The 19,974-nt window shown below is 41.6% G+C and overlaps 1 protein-coding gene across 5 annotated transcripts; it reads right to left on the bottom strand.

Annotated features, from left to right (window-relative positions):
* Positions 1-3,650: 3,650 nt before the first annotated feature.
* On the bottom strand, positions 3,651-19,859 carry PRKRA (protein activator of interferon induced protein kinase EIF2AK2). Of its 5 annotated transcripts, XM_059703973.1 has the most exons (9): positions 19,596-19,794; positions 18,874-19,043; positions 15,259-15,340; positions 13,003-13,081; positions 11,248-11,365; positions 9,723-9,817; positions 6,806-6,980; positions 5,596-5,656; positions 4,000-4,136 (listed from the first exon to the last, which is right to left on the bottom strand). In XM_059703973.1, the coding sequence occupies exons 1-8, from the start codon at positions 19,658-19,660 to the stop codon at positions 5,634-5,636; spliced, it is 807 nt and encodes a 268-aa protein (XP_059559956.1). In that variant the 5' UTR covers positions 19,661-19,794; the 3' UTR covers positions 4,000-4,136; positions 5,596-5,633. The 5 variants fall into 5 exon arrangements, with proteins under 5 accessions (XP_059559958.1, XP_059559960.1, XP_059559959.1 ...); XM_059703975.1 differs by lacking the exon at positions 5,596-5,656 and having other exon boundaries at positions 3,651-4,136; positions 19,596-19,859; XM_059703977.1 differs by lacking the exons at positions 5,596-5,656; positions 19,596-19,794 and adding an exon at positions 18,576-18,679 and having other exon boundaries at positions 3,651-4,136; positions 18,874-19,015.
* Positions 19,860-19,974: the final 115 nt, after the last annotated feature.

Raw genomic sequence — 19,974 nt, 5'->3', positions numbered from 1 at the left:
TGTGGAACAATGTCTGACTAGCACAACATACCTAAGTATTGTTGCTGATCAAGTTCATCCTATCATGTTGATGGCATATCCCAATGGAGATGGCTTCTTCCAAGAAGACAATGCACCATGCCACAGTGCTCGTATTGTGCAGGAGTGGTTTCAAGAACATGAGGGAGACTTTACCTTGCTTAGGTGGCCCCCACAATCACCAGGTCTCAATCCAATTGAGCATTTGTGGGATGAAGTTAAAAGAGCCATCAGGCAGCTGGTTCCACAACCATCAAATCTCACAGAACTGGACAGTGCTGTTCATCAGGCATGGTGTCAAATTCCTCGCATCACCTTTCAACATCTCGTGGAGTCAATGCCAAGAAGAATCGCCGCAGTATTGAAGGCAGAAAGTGGCCCAACAAGGTACTGATGGGGTGGTCATAATAATCTGGCCACTCAGTGTATATATGTAGATATATATATATATATATATATATATATATATATATATATATATAGATATATATATATGGTCTGCCATGTTCAAAGGCTGTTAAATCACATTGTTTACCCATATCTTCAGAAAAAAATCACTAATCACTTCTACTGTCATAGTAAACAACTTGCTTCCCTATTTATAATGGTCTGGCCCTCTAGCAACTTCAGCACAAAATTATAGCTAATTTGCCTACAAGCATCAGGTGGTCATAATAATCTGGAATACACACACACACACACACACACACACACATACACACTAATAAAAGACAAAGATGCTAATTGACTGTACCTTTGCTATGCCCTGAGCCATGCCCCCAGCCAATCAGAGCTGCTATATGCAAATTAAGCCAACCAAGATGGCGGCCAGCATCCACAGAGCTGGAGCAAGCAGGAGGCTTGGTTGCATGGGCGATAGAGGAAGCCAAGCTTCCTGCTGGCCCTGAGCTGGCTGTGGCCTCTGTTCATGGCACCAAAGTTTCAATTATAGAAGACAAATAAATCCCAGATACCTGCTTCCAGCCAGCATCCACTGGGAGCTTGGGTGGCTGGGGGTTGTGGCCAGCCTGCAAACAGCCATCAGCTCCTCAGCCAGGCTGGCCACACCTTCATGGGGTGATGGTTCCCACTGGGGGGCTTAGCCAGCCTGCAAACGGCCCTCAGCCCCTCACCCAGGATGGCCAGGCACCCCAGGGGGGACCCCTACCCTGAAGAGGCTGTGGCCAGCCTGTAAACTGCCATCAGCCCCTCACCCAGACTGGCCAGGCACCCCAGCAGGACCCTTCAACCCTGAAGGGGGTGTGACCAGCCTAAAAATGGCCCTCAGCCCCTCACCCAGGCTGTCCAGGCACCCCAGTTGGGACCCCCACACTGAAGGGGCTGTGGCCAGCCTGAAAACAGCCATCAGCCCCTCATCCAGGCTGGCCAGGCACCCCAGAGGGGACCCCCACCCTGAAGGGGCTGTGGCCAGCCTGCAAACAGCCATCAGCCCCTCACCCAGGCTGACCAGGCATTCCTATATAAAAAAGGGTAATATGCAAATTGACTCTAACAGCAGGACTGGGAATGACTGGTCACTATGACACACACTGACCACCAGGGGGCAGATGCTCAATGCAGGAGCTGCCCCCTGGTGGTCAGTGCGCTCCCACAGGGGGAGCTCTGCTCAGCCACAAGCCAGGCTGCCGGCTGCCAGTACAGCGGTGGTGGTGGGAGTCTCTCCCACCTCCTCAGCAGCGCTAAGGATGTCTGACTGCAGCTTAGACCTGCTCCCTGCTGGCAAGTGGACATCCCCCAAGGGCTCCCGGGCTGCCAGAGGGATGTCTGACCGCCAGCTTAGGCCCAATCCCCCAGGGAGCAGGCCTAAGCCAGCAGGTGGTCATCCCCCAAGGGGTCCCAGACTGCGAGAGGGCACAGGCCGGGCTGAGGGACCCCCCAAGTGCACAAATTTTTGTGCACCGGGCCTCTAGTATGTATGTATGTGTATATATATATATATATATATATATATATATATATATATATATAGAGAGAGAGAGAGAGAGAGAGAGAGAGAGAGAGAGAGAGAGTTTGAGATTATTCTTTAGTGTTTTACTTTTTGCTGTTAATTTTCACCTGAGGATATTTTTCCATTGATTTTTAGGGAGAGTGGGAGAGAAAGGGAAAGACAGAGAGAAACATCGATGTGAGAGAAACACATCAGTTGGTTGTCTCCTGCATGAGCCCCGACCAGGGCCCGGGATTGAGCCTGCAACCAAGATATGTGCCCTTGACTGGAACTGAACCTGGCACCCTTTGGTTTGCAGGCTGATGCTTTATCCACTGAGCAAAACCAGCTAGGGCTTAGTGTTTTACTTTTTAAAAAATATATTTTTATTGATTTCAGAGAGGAAGAGGGAGAGATAGAATTATCAACGATGAAAGAGAATCATCAACTGGCTGCCTCCTGCACACCCCTTATTGGTGATAGAGCCCACAACCCAGGCATGTGCCCTGAGAATAGAAACAAGATCTCCTGGTTCATGGGTCCACACTCAACCACTACGCCACACCGGCCAGGTTAGTGTCTTACTTTTATCTTGGGCCTGTCTGGCTCTAATGGGTTTTTTGTTCCTGACTTCATCCGTCCTTGGGTTTGGCTGGCACTAATGGCATTAACACGTTAAGCGCCCAGCCTGTTTTGTCTTCCGGACGGAAAGTATAGTGTCAGTCACCGGTGACTGACAGGGCACTTAATGTGTTAATTGAGTCTCTGTCCTCTATCTCCCTAACCAGGGTGATTTGAGGTACTCACTCTCTGGTCAGCGAGGAGAGGTATAAACCATTTGTTCTCAAGTGTCCTTGGTTGGGAAAGATAAGGTCTTGCAATTCACTAGCTGGCTCTAAATTGGTCAAATTGTTTGCCCTTGTTTATCTTGCCTCAGTTTCCCCATTCCACTCGCCCAGGAAGTTTCCCAGCTCACTATCCTGCCTCACTCAGAGCTTTCCCTGGGCTCTGAACAGGCCAGAGACATCCAATGGTCTACAAAGCACAGTCTCGGCCGGAGCTGACAGGGCAGACTTGGTGTCACAGGATGGTATACGGAAACATAAAAGGCAAAGTTAAAATCTGTGCATGACACTTATTTCCCCACCTTTTAATCATTCACTGCCTTGTTTGAAACCGTTTCTTGTAACTGAATTGAGTACACGAGGAAGTTTTGTTTTGGTACTACTAATCCTTTTTCAATTACAGTATTCATTCATTGATGAATCATTATGTCAAAGAAAAAGACAACGTTGCATATGCTTTGAGAAAATATGGAAGTGAGTCATCATGTATCAATTTATAAATTTTTGCTTAGGCCACAGGTTTTTTTAACCTTTGACTTTAAGAAGTAAACCATAAATAATAATAGAACAGCCACATTACAATGTTACTTACAAGAATGGCTGAGAAGGGAGCCACAGTCAAGTCAGTAACACTTTCATAAAATGAGTAGAATCCATTAATACAACGGCTCTTTATCACTTGGATCCAAATACACAGTGGACCACCGTGTCCCCTGACATTTAACAGTCACATTCAATAAAAGCCTGTTAGGGCATCCTCAACCCTCTAAGTCTAAGGGGCCACCTGCGAATTCCCTCTGAAAGCCCTGCACAAAGCGAGGTTAAGCACCAGTAAGAAAGACTGTTGTTAGCAGTTTTATTTCATCATCTTCATCATCATCAATACACATGCAGTTTCTTCCTATGTACATGGCATTGCCAAATGGGTGCTACACTCTGCCTGTGGTACAAAGTTTATAAATACAGTATACCAATACAAAGTTGAAGCCATTAAAAAGAGTTTAATAACAACTAGGAGATAATGAAATCTGTAGTGTTGATGGAATCTATGAAAGAGATTCAGAAACAACACACAAACTCAAACATTACAGTAAATGTGTTACTTGGGAAGGGGTGAGAGAGGGACGTGTTATGTGCTGCCACAGGGTTTCCTAGGTTGTCCCACGTTTACTTTCTTTCTGCTATTATCTTTAAGTACTGCAAAGCATTGTGGGCGGCATCACTCTGTGCATTGCTGCAGGAGATCCCAGAGCCGTGGCAGACTGTGATAGGGCTGGTGGACAGCTCCGCGAGGCACTGATACTGTCCGTTGGCACTCAATTCTTCTGTAATGACATATTCAAATGTGATGGTTAATAAGTGCATACAAAGTAGATCCTTTGTCTAAGCAATAGTTTTTATCATTGTTTTTCTCTGTAAGCATCCATGGTAGACTACTCCACTTATCATCTTTGTTATTCTTTCTTTCTTTTTTTAAATTTTATATGTATTTTTATTGAGTTTTTACAGAGAGGAAGGGAGAGAGATAGAGAGTTAGAAACATTGATGAGAGAGAAACATCGATCAGCTGCCTCCTGCACATCTCCCACTGGGGATGTGCCCGCAACCCAGGTACATGCCCTTGACCGGAATCGAACCTGGGACCTTTCAGTCCGCAGGCCGACGCTCTATCCACTGAGCCAAACCGGTTTCGGCTGTTATTCTTTCTTAAAAATTTTTATTTTAGAGAGGGAGGAAGGGAGAGGAAGAGAAGCAGAAACATCGATGTGAGACACATCCATTGGTTGCCTCCCACATGTGCCCCAAATGGGGACTGAACCTGAAACCTAGGTATGTGCCCTGATGGAGAATCAAACCCGAGACCTTCCTGTCCATGGGATGATGCTCCAACCAACTGAGCCACATGGGCCAGGCATCTTTGTTATTCTTGTACAAACAAAAAACAAAACACAGCTGCTCAGCTACAGCAATTCTCAAACACAGATGTGCTTTATAATCATCAGAGGGAACTTAGCAATGCAGGTGTCCAGGCCTTGTTCCAGCCTGCTCAATCAGAAATGCAGGGTTAGGGTTAAAAATGCCAGATTCTTGCATTTAAAAAACAAACAAACAAAAAAGCTCCCAAGACAATTCTAATGTGGCTATTTGAACAGTGTTTACAAATTATTGAACCATAGCAACTTTTTCAAAAGGGAAAAAACCATTGGCTAGAAGCCTGGAGAAGTTGCATTTTTCATTATGAAGTCTAGGGGTATTTTCAGTGGACACTGAACTAGGACACACATGGTTCAGGGCAAGACCTCCTTTGTGCCTTAATGTTCTTTGGTTATATATCTGTGCAAAGAGTCTAAGGGTTAGGGTGTTTTAAAATAATACCTAACCCGGGAAACAAATGCTCTTCTCATCAATGATGAATCACTCTTCTTGAAGACAACAAATAAGATCAGGGAAGATGGAGAACACATGAGTCATAATTTGTTTAAAGAGGTCATGATTAAATGTTATTTCAGTTAGTCAGCATGGAGGGAAGTATCCAGATACAATGGGATTATTTAATGCCTGAAGAGACTTTCTAGTTCTAGCATCTAGGTTCTTTTATTTTTTTAAGTGAGGTAAAATTCACACAACATAAAATTAATCATTTCTAAAGTGAACTATTGAGTGGCATTTAGTACATTTGCAATGTTGTGCAACCACCACCTCTATCTAGTCATAAAACATTTTCGTCATTTCATCATACCACGAGGAAACACCACACCCATTAAGCAGCTGCTTCCAACTTGCCTGCCCCATCAGCCGCCTTTTCTGACCATCTGTCCATACTAAATTCCCAGCACATTTGATCCTAAAGCAACAGAGAAAATCAGAAGTTCTTTCAGTCTCTAAACACCTTACTTTCCAGTGCTAGGACCTCTGAAAGCTAGGTCCCTACAGGTCACTGAAACTGGAATAGAGGTATCAAGTTCTTCACATATTATACTGATGTAAAATCAAGATGATAAACGCATGTACACGGTAGCCAGCTTTATAAACTGACTTAAAAGAAAATCCAAACTGACTTCCTCTCCAGTCATTCTGCATTTGTCTACCTAAATGATTAAGGGCTAGAGAAAATGACAGCTGGAGAAAGCTATAAATTGACCTGCCCCATGTGCCTCCCAGGACTGGCACACAGTGATGAAGTGGGGAGAGAGGTCTGGCGTGCGTTCTGTAAAGACACCACATTTATAGAACAAGGAGTGAGTTTGTGGGTTCTGTAATGACATACTCAAACGTGATAGTTACTAAGTGTATATAAAGTAGATCCTTTGTCTAAGCAATAGTTTTTATCATTGTTTTTCTCTAGAAGCATCCACGGTAGACTACTCCACTTACCATCTTTGTTATTCTTTTTAAAACGTTTTTTTATTTTAGAGAGGGAGGAAGGGAGAGAAAGAGAAAAAGAAACATCTATGTGAGACATGTTCATTGGTCATTACAGAACCCACAAACTCACTCCTTGTTTTAGAAATGTGGTGTCTTTTTATCTGTCAATCTTCCCATCAGGGCGAGATAAATGGACAATGTATCTACAGTTACTCTTCCCCTAACCTGGCTCTAGCACTGACTAGCTATGTGATCTTGGACAAGTTTCTCAACTTTTCTGTGCCTTAGTTTCTTCATATGCATACAGAACCTACTTCATAGGGATAGTCTGAGGATTCAATTAGTTATTATGTAATGTCCTTAGAACAGTGCCTGGCACATAGTAAATAAAATTCTATAAATCTTAGCTATTATTGTTTTTATTATTATAACTAGAGATGTTGGGTATTTTGAATATAATGTATGAGAATGGAACATATCATTTATATATTTTACTGCTGTGGTAATATATACAGTTAGAATCCTTAATCAATGACATTAATTATAATAGAAGTTTTTGTTTCTCAAACGTATTTTTAAAAGAAATATGTTTTGGGATAAGCAAAAAAACCCCAAAAAACCCTCATACCTATATCCAAATATGTTATATTAAAACCCTGTTCCTTGGCGATTTCACTGAGCAGCTGGATGTAATTCGTATTGGGAATACTGAGGAGGCTTCTTTTCAGTAAGTTGATCTTTTCACCAGGAGAATTCCTCAAGGAATGCCAAGTGCATCCTAAGGAATGTCCTACTACGTTTGTCTGAAAAACAGAGATGAAGGTTAAGACTCAGAACTGGGACCGGTTTCCAACTATAATTAATTTAGAAGGCACTCACACTTAATAGTTTATAAAGCATGTTTAAATGGACACAATTTGGTTAACTTTCTAATTTAAACAAGACAACACAAACAAGTACACACATTTAACAAATAGCATGATGTTAAAAAAGAAGCATGTGCAATAACATAATGGAAGTATTAATTTTTCTTTTTTCATTTTTTTTAATACTGAAGTATTTAAAAATACTTTTGTATAGCACAAATGTCTCTCAGTCAAATTTTCTGACAGTCACATTAAGACATAAGATATTTAAGAATACTATAAACAAATTTGCAAATAATTGCATCTGACTAGCAGAGCAATCTACAAATTAAAATATAAAGCAATTTTCATATCTTTATGATTTCTTGTATTAAATACCAATCACTGTAACCAAAAGCTGTAAAGCAGAAAACAAAGAAACTGTAGAAAAGGTGAAAAGTATGTTGGGTTTGAGAAGAACAAATTATTTAAATGAATAGCAGGATGTCAAAGAGTTCTCAGACTTATATCGCAGAACCCAACTGAGCTTATGTTTTTTTTTCTCCTTTTCCTTTTTTCTCCCCTATATCCTTCCTTTTTCACCTGTGTTCAGAATGTTTTACATTCCATGTTTATGTTTCTCAAATTATTTTTCTTTATTATGTCATTTAAAAAACCCACTACAACTATTCTTTGAACTAAGTAGGGCAACCTATCCTTCGTCTTCCTTATTAATGAGCCCAGACATAGGCTAAGAAATTTTCAAAAGATCATAGGAATGGCCCTGATACAGAATTGAGTAATTTGTACAATTTACTAAATAGAATTTTATATTTCTTGATTGAAACTTTAAACAAAATTGTTTTTTTTAATCATAATTAATTCACATGGTTTTAAAAAAACCTGCAATTAAAACAAACATCTAATGAATAGTGGTCTTTTTTCCTTATCTCCCCTTCCCTAGGTTTCTGTTCTACTCCCCAGAGGTACTTGCTGTTAAACTTTTCAGTACCCTTCCATAAATGTTCTATACACATTCAAGTACACACACACACACACACATAATTTTTTTTAAACAAAAATGATAGCTTACTCTTCTACATCTTATTCATTCTTCCCATCTTTGCACACATATGTATTATATTTATTACCAGCCTCCAACTAAGAGTTTTAGTTTGTTTCTGGTTTCTTGCTTTTAATAACAATGTTACAATAAAAACTCCTTTGCACTTAAATGACTTTCTGTGCAGAATAATTTTTAGAAGTAGAATTGCTGAGTCAAAAAACATGCATGTTTTTAATTTTGGTAAATACTTCCAAATTGATTTTGAACCACTTTATACTCCCATCAAAGTCTTAAAGGGTGCTTGCCTTCTCATATCCTCACCAACACCAGGTGTTATCAAACTTTGTAGGTTTTGTTGATCTAAAATATGAAATTAGTATATTGTTTAATTTGCACGAATGAAGTTGAACTTTTTAAAAAAATAACCGTATTTCTTCTACTTGATTGTCTTTAAAACTCAATATATTCTACATTTAGCTCATTATCTGTTCCTCCTCAAATCTTACTCCTTTTCTGTTTCCCCATATGAATGAATGGTACCACTATCTACTCGCTGCCAAACTAAAAATGTTTATTTCCTCCCTTTTCCTTACTTCCCATATCCAATCAATGACCATGCCCCCTTCACTTTAGTTTTCTAAATAATTTTTAAATCTACCATTTCTACTGCCACTCCCTTAATTTAGGCCATCAACATTTGTCATCTGATTTCTATAACAGCGTTCCAACAGGTCTCTAATATTCATTAACTCTTCATAACACAGCCAAGTGATTTTTCTTTTACTGGATAAATTAAATTAGAGCCTGTGAATCCAGATTAAAATTTTTTAATGACTTTGTTCTCCCCTCAGAATAAAGTTCAATCTCCTTAATGGCCTCACCGTCTGAGACTCCCTCCAACTCTCTGCTCTAGCCATACGAAATTACTTAGGGTTCCTACACTGCATATGATGTTTCACTCCAGCTCTTTCTTCTCTCGGGAGTTCTTTTCCCCTACTATCATCCTACAAGTCTCAATGTAGATATTACTTCCTCCAAAGAGCCTTCCCGAAACCCCCAGTCTTAGCTGGACAGCTTCTCCCATGTTCCTACAGCAGCCTCTGTGAGGACCAGTCTAGTCTGTAGGGCTCTTTTCCCTTTCAGTCGGCTAAACACCTTAGGAGCAGAGACTGTCTTATCACTGTATGCCACTGCCCAGCACAAACCTTGGCACAGAGTATGAGCTCACTGAATGTTTCCAGAGTGGATAAATGAGTGAATGAAGAAAGGGATGGGAATGCGCTGTGAATGTGAAGGCAAAAACAGCACGATTTCAGGGCCTATTATCTTTAGAGCCTCATAGTATTCTCAATTTGTCTATGTCTCCCAAGCCCTCTGACCTGGTCACCCCTATGACCTTGGCTCACATAGAGCAAGCAGATTAAATTGGATTGGGGTAGCGTGTAACTAAACAACGAAGAGATTTTCTAAAACTGCAACTATGAAGTATCAATACAACAAGAAATCTAGGCAAGAGATGGGGGGGGGGCAAAAGAGGGGAAAATGGGAAATATCTGTAATACTGTCAACAATAGATTTTAAAAAAAAGAGACGCTTAATCACATTAATATCATAGCTGCATGATCATTACTCACTAAAGAAATGTGGTTCTCTGGAGAAATGTTACTGAATTTGGCAAGAAATTTCTCCGCAGCATTTCTCTTGGCTTGTTTTTTTGATGCCCCTTTTCCTAAATAATTAAAAAGAAATGGTAGGTTTAGAAAAGAAATGTGTCCACAGAGAATGATCAAGCGTATATTGCATTTAATCAGAGAACAACCTCATGGTTTTTATATACTAGTCTATTTTTTACTGACCTGACATCTTTGCTTATTGTGATTCATATAGCTATTAATTCTTACATTTTTTAAGGCATTTCTTTTAACAGTTTATCTTTAGTAGTTATACTTTCTGTTTTTCATTAACAGCTATATTTCCCTATGTCTCGTTTTAATGAATTCTGATCAAATATTCAAATTTATTAAGGTATATTTGAATTACCACTTGTTTTTCATTGTTTTCCTGCTTACAATTTTCTATAAACTGACAATTATGTGGAATTTCTCTATCATGAATAAGAAAGGGGATACTGAAGTTGAAAGAGACCATATACTTCATCTCCTTCCATACTTCTGTTAGATTTAAAAACTAAGGCCCAGAGAGATTAAGTTGCCTATCCTGCAAACCAAAGATTGCATCAAGAACAGAAGTTGAGGCACCTGCTTCTTGCTCAGTGTTTTCTGCACTGGCTCACACTCCCTCTTTTTTTTTTTTTAAAAGACGGTCTCATTTTATTTTTTTATTATTATTATTTTTAAATATACTTTTATTGATTTCAGAGAAGGGAGAGAAATAGAAACATCAATGATGAGAGAGAATCATTGATCAGCTGCCTCCTACACGCCCCCTACTGAGGACCGAGCCTGCAACCTGGGCATGTGCCCTTGACCAAAATTGAACCCGGGACCCTTCAGTCCGCAGGCGAACCCTCTATCCACTGAGCCAAACCAACTGGGGCCCATGCTACCTTTTGAGGGCAAAAAGTAGCTTGTATGTTGAAACTAACACGTAGCCAAGGCAAAATTCCTTTTCAAGCCACTTTAAAAAATAATAGAAACATGTTAGAGAAGTTAAATAGGAATCCTCAATAGTACTTTATTAAGTAACTTTTTTTCCTCATTGTTTATGGCCTTTACAATATAAAAGTTGCTATCATTGCAATGTTTTGTCATCTAACCTCTTATTAATCATCTTATTTTCAAATGCAAACAAGATGTTTTCTAGTCCTATCTTCTAGAATAGCTGCCGAAATACCAAATGAGATTTCTTGAGTATTTAGTATATCACTGAGGATTATATAATGAGTCAATTAGTTATTTATCTTTCCATTAATAACTCTTGATTTTTAAAAATATCAAATTAAGAAGTGTAAGTACTCTTAAACCAAATATTTACTTAAATTCATCCTCAGAAAGTTAGAGACAGTAGAACAGGAGTGTATCAATTTTTTCTCAACAAAAAAATTTGAGAAGTTGCCACAACAGAAATTTCTATGGTCATTCATCATCTGAAAATACATCAAATGTCTCCAATTGTATGAGGGTAAAAAGAAATAAGTACCAGTTTCCATAAATGACTCTAGCTTGCAGATTGTGGTATATTCTCTCTTATGAGCGGGTCCTCCCTCCTGGGAAAGGGTATATTCAGGAAGTCTCCAGCCATGATGAATAGCCAATTCCTAGAAAATTGAGATGAGGCTTTAGTAGTAATTTTTACTATGCAAAGGCTCAATCACATAAATGACATTCTTTCATGATTTTGATCTCATTTCTATTTATATGTTTAAAGGAATAATGATATTCTGGAATAGGAAAATTAGGGAATACCCTTGTAAGCCCATAATACCAAAACTGAAGCAATTTCCTGCTTATGAATGGCACTAGAGGCCCGGTACACGAAATTCAGTGTCCCTCAGCCCGGCCTGCACCCTCTCCAATCTGGGACCCCTCCGCGGATGTCCGACTGCCGGTTTAGGCCCCATCCCGGCAGTCAGACATCCCTCTCACAATCCAGGACCCCTGGCTCCTCACTGCTTGCCTGCCTACCTGCCTGATCACCCCTAACTGCCTCTGCCTGCCTGCCTGATCAACCCTAACCACCTCTGCCTGCTGGCCTGATCACCCCTAGCTGCCTCTGCCTGCCTGCCTGCCTAATCAACCCTAACTGCCTCTGCCTGCCTGCCTGATCAACCCTAACCACCTCTGCCTGCCGGCCTGATCTCCCCCTAACCACTCCCCTGCAGGCTTGATTGCCACCTAACGGCTCCCCTGACAGCCTGATCGCGCCCCTAACTGCTTGCTCCCCTGCGCTGGCCTGATTGCGCCCCTAATTGCTTGCTCCCCTGCACTGGCCTGATCTTACCCCTAACTGCTTGCTCCCCCGCCGGCCTGATTGTCCCTAACTGCTTGCTCCCTTGCTGGCCTGATCGCCCCTAACAGCCTCTGCCTTGGCCCCCGCCACCATGGCCTTGTCCGGAAGGAAGTCAGACATCTGGAAGATTTCCAGTCGACCCGTTCTAATTAGCATATTACCCTTTTATTAGTATAGATTCTTCCATTAAGCTACAGTGAGCTGATATCAAAGAGTTCAAGTAGGAAGACAAACTGAGTAAAAACCTCAGAGGATATCCATAGGTTTTGCTGCCAACAGTTCCTAAAGCCTTTCCCCTCTGAGCTATAGACCCCTCTACCCACAGCTGGCTTATCACTGTAACTGATCAAGAGCAAAAGAGGAGCAGAGATAGCAAACAGGTTTGGAAAAGAAGGAGAAAACTACTGAATAACTCATGGAGCAGGAAAGATACCAAAGGACTGGTTGGATAACGGGGAGGCGTGTTGTCCAAGAGAGCACACAGATAATCTGCAAAAGGCTATTCTGTATGGAGAAATTCAGAGCTGAATATATATATTTGGTAGAATAAGCAAATGAAGACTTCTTCCCTATTCTTGAATTAGGCTACCTGATTTGAGTTCTTTAAATTTAGTCTTTTGTCTCAACAAAAGTAGAAAGAGGTTTGTCAAAAAAGTGGCAAGAAACATTCTTAAAGTATAAAACATATGCAGAGGTTCTGTTGATCTCAAATGAGAATTCCACAAGCCAAAGGCAGATACTGTATATGGAGGAAAATCCAAAAAATAAACAGGAAAATAATTTCAAGTTAGCACTGTAATATCTAATGACCATAACTTGGAAAACAAAATATTATACCATCTTATCTTTAAAATATTAATTCCTTGTTTAGCCCTTAATTGTATCAATTATGACACCTTTTTTCAGTAGACAAAATGTTAAATATGGAAAAACTGTGCAACTTACCTGTAATGAGCCAATAGGATTAAGCTGGTTCTTTGGTTGCTTGGAAGGGTCAGGCATTAAGGGGTCAGGAACTGCAAAGCTAAACATTTTTTAAAGTGTTATAAACCCAAATGATCTCCCCCAAGTTACCAAATACACGACAAGTATTTTCTCTTTCACCCTCTATGTCTTTGCTTTTGCTGTTCCTTCTACACAGAATGCCCTTATCTCCCACCTCTTTCACGAGAATCTGATCTACCCATCACCCAAGGTATATCTCAAATGCCACGTCCTGTAAAAAGCCTACCCTTTTACCCCAATGGAACATATTTTCTCACTCCTTTGAGCCATTATAACATTTGGTTTGACACTTTCTTAAGCAAACTATTTTACCCTAAGTTATACACTCTTACAAATACATGTAATTTGTCCACCCCTCACTACCTCTCGCCCCTGTTCAGATTGTAAACTCCTTGATGGTAGGGCCCATCTATTACTTACCTTCATAAGCCTTGTAGTACTTTGCATGTAACTGGTGCTCAATAAAATGTATTTAAGTAAAGCATACTATTGTTACAACTACACAAAAAGGGAAGACTAATAATTAGTCAGGAAATTTAGCCTGTGAATAATGTAAATCATAAATGCAGTTTTTTCATTCAGATAATTATAGGAGAAAAACCTGTTTGATATATCATCTGCTCTATGCTAGGATAACCCTAAGATTTACATGCATCCTAGATGGCCTGCATGAATCTGATTTCAGCATCTGACGATGGTTATTAGGAAAAAAGAAAACAATCTTTTCTAAGTAATTTGAAATACTAACTACTTGGGTGATGGTGCCTGACAATGAATAAGCTACATTCCCGGGTACTACCATTGAGGCAACTGAAAGTCATTTCTTCCCTGACAAATGAGACTTAGTTATTGCCACTTCCTCAAGTTTCTTTTCTACCAGAATTTCAAGCTTTACAGAGGCTGATGAGATATGAATATTCACTCACAATGCTGCATGTCTAAGCTACCCAAGTAATTGTGATGAAGAAGTGAGAAAGTCTATATTAAATCAGGCCACTTTAGGTCTCATTATAGCTTAGTAATTCCCATTTTATCTGCCAAGAAGCACAAAAATACAGGGAGGGGCAAAAGTAGGTTTATAGTTGTAAGTACACATAATAGTTTATTCCTGTATTATTTATTATTCTATTATTTTCCATGCGAACAACTGTAAGCCTACTTTTGCCCCATCCTGTAAAGTGCATGAGCCTTTTCTGCTGATAAAGTGAAGTGCTCATGTGCAGGAAGGACACAGCGTACACTCATTTCCACAAACACACTTAAGATTTTGGGTTGATCCTGGGCTGCAGAGAAATAGCATGGCCATCACAAGCAAGGGGGAGATCCAGTACCTGCCATTCCATTTGGCATGTCTAAAAAGGTAGCATAAATCAATTATAGAATCAAGCATCATTTTATAAAATCCAAGGCTTACACTGGCTAAACTATCCGAATGGTAAAAATAATTTAGAAAAAGGGAGCAGCATTGCATGAGAGCCCAGATACATCCCTAAGTCAACAGTTTTGCTATGGGTGGGAAGCAAAAACCCCATGGGCCTATGCTATCAGCTACGAACAGATATGCAAACTGTTCTCCAAATATATTTGAGTGCATGCAAAGAAAAGCCACTGAAGGCACACCATATTCCAGGCTGTGCCCATTAGAAACCAAGGACACCACTTTAAGATACATGAGATCTCCAGGACCAACACTCTTTCCAAAAGAACCTAATGTGATAAAAAATTTATTTTGGAAAAATATGCCCAGAATTAACATCCCATTTAACATCCTTTTGTATTTGGCATACATTCTATAACAAAAGGAAATCTTTTTGTCTCCTTCCAAATAGAATTCCTGAGTGCTTTTAGCTGATCTTTTCCCATCTCACACCTTGCTTTCCTCAGTATAGAAACAATTAGTCTTAATACAGTGAGAGACTGGTCAGAAAACCTCTGGTTTTCCACTGTTGCACCCCATCCGGAAAACAAACAAAAAGAAGCCTAGTTCAAGAGGGCCTTCATTTAATTGTTAACTGCTGGATCTAATTTCTTAAGGATAAATTGTCTTTAAAGGATGATGGATTTTCACAATGAAATAATATAGAGCTAGATACTAAACACTGTTCACTCAGTTGCTTTTCCAAGCATGTTCAAACTTTTAATCTTACCTCCTCAGCCATATTTTTGAGCTGCAGAATACAAAGAAATTTAGCTCACCAAATACTTGCATTGGCTTTCAAAATGTTTATGGCAGCCTCTGCAGCTCTATGTTTCGCCAGCTTCTTACTTGTACCTTCACCTGAATTAAGGTTAACAACAACAACAAAAGTATATGCTGTGAAAATGTGAGGTCTGCATAGATGATTTCATAATGCAAAATAAAGTCAGGCTTTACATAGTTATGAAAACATATACTAATAAATATGCTATCATAAAATATTCACCACATGAAATACATTTAAAAAACCCAGTTCTGTGTGTGTGTGTGTGTGTGTGTGTGTATTGATTTTAGAGAGGAAGGGAGAGGGAGAGATAGAAGCATCAATGGTGAGAGAGAAAATCATTGATTGGCTGCCACCTGCAAGCCCCCTACTGGGGATCAAGGCCGCACCCCGAGCATGTGCCCATGAACAGATTCAAACTCAGGACCCTTCAGTCCGTATATCGACACTCTACCCACTGAGAAAAACCAGGTAGGGCAGAAGTTCTATGTATTTAATTCTATGCATACCTGTATAAAAAATCCATATTATGTCTCCATTATATATTTATTACATAAAGTGGTAATAAACTAGCCCGTAATACACCTTTTGAAGAAATACAACTTCATATTTTACTCTTCCCCTATTCACAGAGAGAAATTCTTCTATAACAAGAAGTTTCCTTAAGGGAGCCACTCACAGAAAATGTGCACGATTTTATTCTAACGGCCTGTCCTATCCTGGATTAAGCCCTTGATCCAATAAGCAGTCATGCCTATATACTGGGTTCAATGTGGGAAAAATTATATGGGGAAGAAGGTGAGAGCTTATGTTATGTGTCTTACAATCTGTATCCTTTAGGGTAGCTAAGGGGCAAGAGGGGCTAGTCCTGACTGATCACTGACACTGATGCCTAACTGTAGTAAGCAATCACATCTGGTAAATCCAATCTTTTTCCTCTGTGTTCAAACTAGGTGTTGAGAACCCTTCGAAAGTGGTATTAGAATGCTGACGTCCATTCCTCTGGCGTGGAAGAAAGAAAGGAGACGTGGAATAAATTTTGGAAGACACACACACTGTACTCATTTATCCACCAATGTAGGTATTAATAGAGAACTGAACAGAGTCCCTACCCGTAAAGAGTACAAACCCTAGTGCAGAATTTCTTCTGTAAAAGGCGTTTGAAATATGGAATGGTACATGTGATGGCAGGCCTAAGTGCAGGTTGCAGGGGAGCACATACAAGGGGCAGCTATGTACACTTAGTAAGGATTCAGAAAGGTTTCACAAAGAAAGGAAGAGTTTACTAAATGAAGACTTGAAAGATTAGTAAAAGCTAGTAACATGTAGAGAGCTAGGGGTTGAGAAGAACAATCTAGGCAGAGAAAAGAGCACCGGCAAAGGCTCAAAGATAGAGAGCACGGTGTTCTCAAGAGCCCCATGTAGTTGGATACAGTAAGAGCTGGAAGGAACTTTGAGATAAAAGGCTAGAGAGTTGTAGGAATAGGAGGAGGGGGTCAGAGAATGGCCTCCTAAATGTGTGCTTCTCAATCTCTAATGCGCATTGAAGTGCCTGGGAATTTTCTTAAAAAACATACTCTGATCGAGTAGGTCTGGCATGGGTGCTGATATTCTGCATTTCCACTAAGTGCCCAGGTGATATCATTGCTGCTGTTCACAGTTTTAGCAGCAAGGTTCTAAGTCATATCAACAAATATTCACTCAGAGGGTAATGGGAAAACTACTGGATGAATTTGTTTTTTAAATATATTTTTATTTTATGTTTTTAAATATATTTTTATTGATCTCAGAGAGGAAGGGAGAGGGAGAGATAGAAACATCAATGATGAGAGAGAATCGTTGATTGGCTGCCTCCTGCATGTCCTCCAGTGGGGGTCTAGCCCTGGCAGGGAATTGAACAGTGACTTCCTGGTTCATGGATCAATGCTCAATCACTGAATCACACCGGCCGGGCACTGGATAGATTTTAAGACGAAGAAGTACATGAACACACTTGAATGTCAGAAAGAACACTCTGGTTGTCGTGTAGAGAATGGACATCACAAGACTAGAAGCTGAAAGTGCAGTTATAAGACAAGCCATAATCCAAGGGGGAGATGACAGAGGCCAAAACAGTAGAAATGGGAAGAGAGCAGTGGACAGATTCCAGAGATATATAAGAAGATTTAGTGATAGCCTGGACAAGAGAGGAAGAAATCAAGGAGATCAGACACACATTTCTATTATGAGCCAATGGGTGATGGTGGTCCCTTTACTGAGCTAAAGGAAGCAGAGGGAATGGATTTGAGAGAGAAGCTGGATTCAGTCTGAGGCGATGAGAAACTGAGGTGTCTTTGGGTCCTCCCAGTAAAGATGTCTAGCAAACACAGACTGTAACTGGGCCTGGGCTGAAGATAGAGGTTTTAGAATTATCAGCGTTTAGATAGTATTTGATGCCGTGGAGGCAGATAAGCTTGTATAGGAAGACAGGACAGTGTAAGAAGAGTAGGGGGCCAGGGCAGAATGGTTGCTATAGGTTATTAATCACTAGTCTATAACACATTGAGGGGGGAAAGGCTACTTTTTCTTGAATTTTCATTGAATATTTAAAAATAGACCAGCTAAAGCAATAATGCATTGTTGATTCTATGGTTCACATGAAGACTATTAAAGCTGGCACCTCCAATCCACTTGCCTCACATAGACAAAAAAAAAAAAAAAAAAAAAATCCCACAAAAAAACAAAAACTTCAAAATTATCTTAAAGTGACTTTAATGAAAATAGCAGACTCAAGATTTTCAGGGACACAAATAAATGATGCCTTTAGATTATAAAATGGCAGGACTTCAGCCTTCCTGCTTAATTTTTTTCCTGACATTCTCCCAAATTAAATTTACTATTCAATTTATTTTTGTTTGCAATTAAATAGATACATAAGAAATAGAATGTCTAATTTACAAATGGGCAGCTTCCGTTATAATTTGCTCAAACTCACAGACCATAATAAGGTTGAGTTTAAACTCTGAAACTTTACTGCTATGTAACCTTGGGCAGGTTATTTCTAATCTCCTTGAACCTATTTCCTCATGGATATATAAAAAAGGAGATAACAGCTCATTAAAATCCCTACAGTGTCAGGAACTAGAAGCTGCTATGCAATCAATATAGAGTATTCAAGCCATTTGCCTTCCTCATTTTGCCTGGATCCAGAATCGAGTGTTGTACAATGAGCCCAAAGTGGCAAGTGAGTCCATACAGAAAGGGGAGAGGTTCAGAAAATTCTGGGGTCATGGAATCAGCTATAATCTATGAAACTTTAAAACTTGATAGCACCTACTGATCCAGCTATGGCTGCTCCAAGAACCTTTCCTGCTTCTCCCTAATTCTTGGAAGAACCCTAGGAGGATCCTAGGATGTTTCTGAGCTTCTCTTGGTATCTGGGGAAGAGAAAATTAGGGAGAGAATCAGATGAAGTTGGAAAATCCCAATGGCCTGAGATGAGAGGTCTCATTTCAAGAGCCTGCCCCTCACAGCTACCTCCAGTAAAAAGGGCACTTGCCCAGCTGATAAACAGTATCAAGTCTTGACTGTCAGCCCGCAGGGTGGTCGGGGGTTAACTGTGCATACAGACCTGTGCAGGTTATGTCACCAACGGTTACTCTGAAGGTGAAAGTGGGCACGTGTATTTGCATATCGGATCTTTCACATTCATAAACCGGGATGTTCTTGGTCTTCATGCCGTATTCGTGCAATACCTGAATCGGTGTTTTCCCTGGTTTAGCTGTAATCATCTTCCCCAAACTGCAAAAACAAAACAAAACAAAAAAACAGAAAAAGGTGTGCTTTGCATGCCAAAGCAGGGAGGGAAGCAGAAGCTTTAGAGAGGCTAGTTCTCACTGCCACCAACGGTGACTCGCGAAGCACCAAAGCTCCCAGGGGCCGGAGCTGGAAGGTGCACGGACTGCCCGCCCCACTGCGGCGGGCGCAGGGCAGTGGCGGGCAGAGTGGGGGACGCTATTAGGAGAGGATCTGAATGAGGGTAGTGCGGCTTCGCGACCTCGCAGGACGAGGCTCACAAATCTCATTTCCCCGGGAGGCCGCGAACCACGATCGCCTGCCCAGCCCCGACCCCAGAGGACGAAGAAGGGGCGGGGCCCAGCCGCAGACCCCGGCTCGCGCGCCACCGAGGGCGGGTCCGAGCGCCAGCGGGTCCGCCCGCAGCCGCGGGGGCGAGAGCGTCGGGAAGGGGCTTTACCCACAATGCCGCTGGGGAGCCAGGTTCCCCCGGCCCCGCCTCTCCCGCCCACCCCTCTCGGCCCTGCTAAGCGCGGCCCCGACCGCCCGCGCGCTGACCTGAAGGTCCCGCTGTCCTCGCGCTCCAGCGGCGGGGCCGCGGCTCGATGCCGGCTCTGGGACATGGCGAGAAGGGAGGAGGGCTCGGCGGCAAGAAGAGCGGCGCGGATCGACGTCCTCGCTCCCCGGGTCGGCCGGTCCCCGAGAGGAACGCTCCAGAGCCGCCGCCGCCGCCTCCTCCTTCTACCCAACTCCTCTCCTCCCTCCTCCGACCCCCCACCCCCTCGGCTCCCCTCCTGCGTCCCTCCAGCGAGGAGGACGGGCGGGGGCGGGGGCGGGGGCGGGGCCTCGGTGCGGCAGCGCGGGTCCAGGTTCCCGGCCACGCCCCCTAGCTGTCCGGGATCCCGGCCCACCTCCAAGCTCCGCCCCGCCCGCCGGC

Source organism: Myotis daubentonii, chromosome 7, assembly GCF_963259705.1.
Source record: "Myotis daubentonii chromosome 7, mMyoDau2.1, whole genome shotgun sequence".
Classification (NCBI taxonomy): Eukaryota; Metazoa; Chordata; class Mammalia; order Chiroptera; family Vespertilionidae; genus Myotis; species Myotis daubentonii.
The sequence above is the reverse complement of the archived record's forward strand: the minus strand, read 5'-3'. Positions and strand labels throughout refer to the sequence as shown.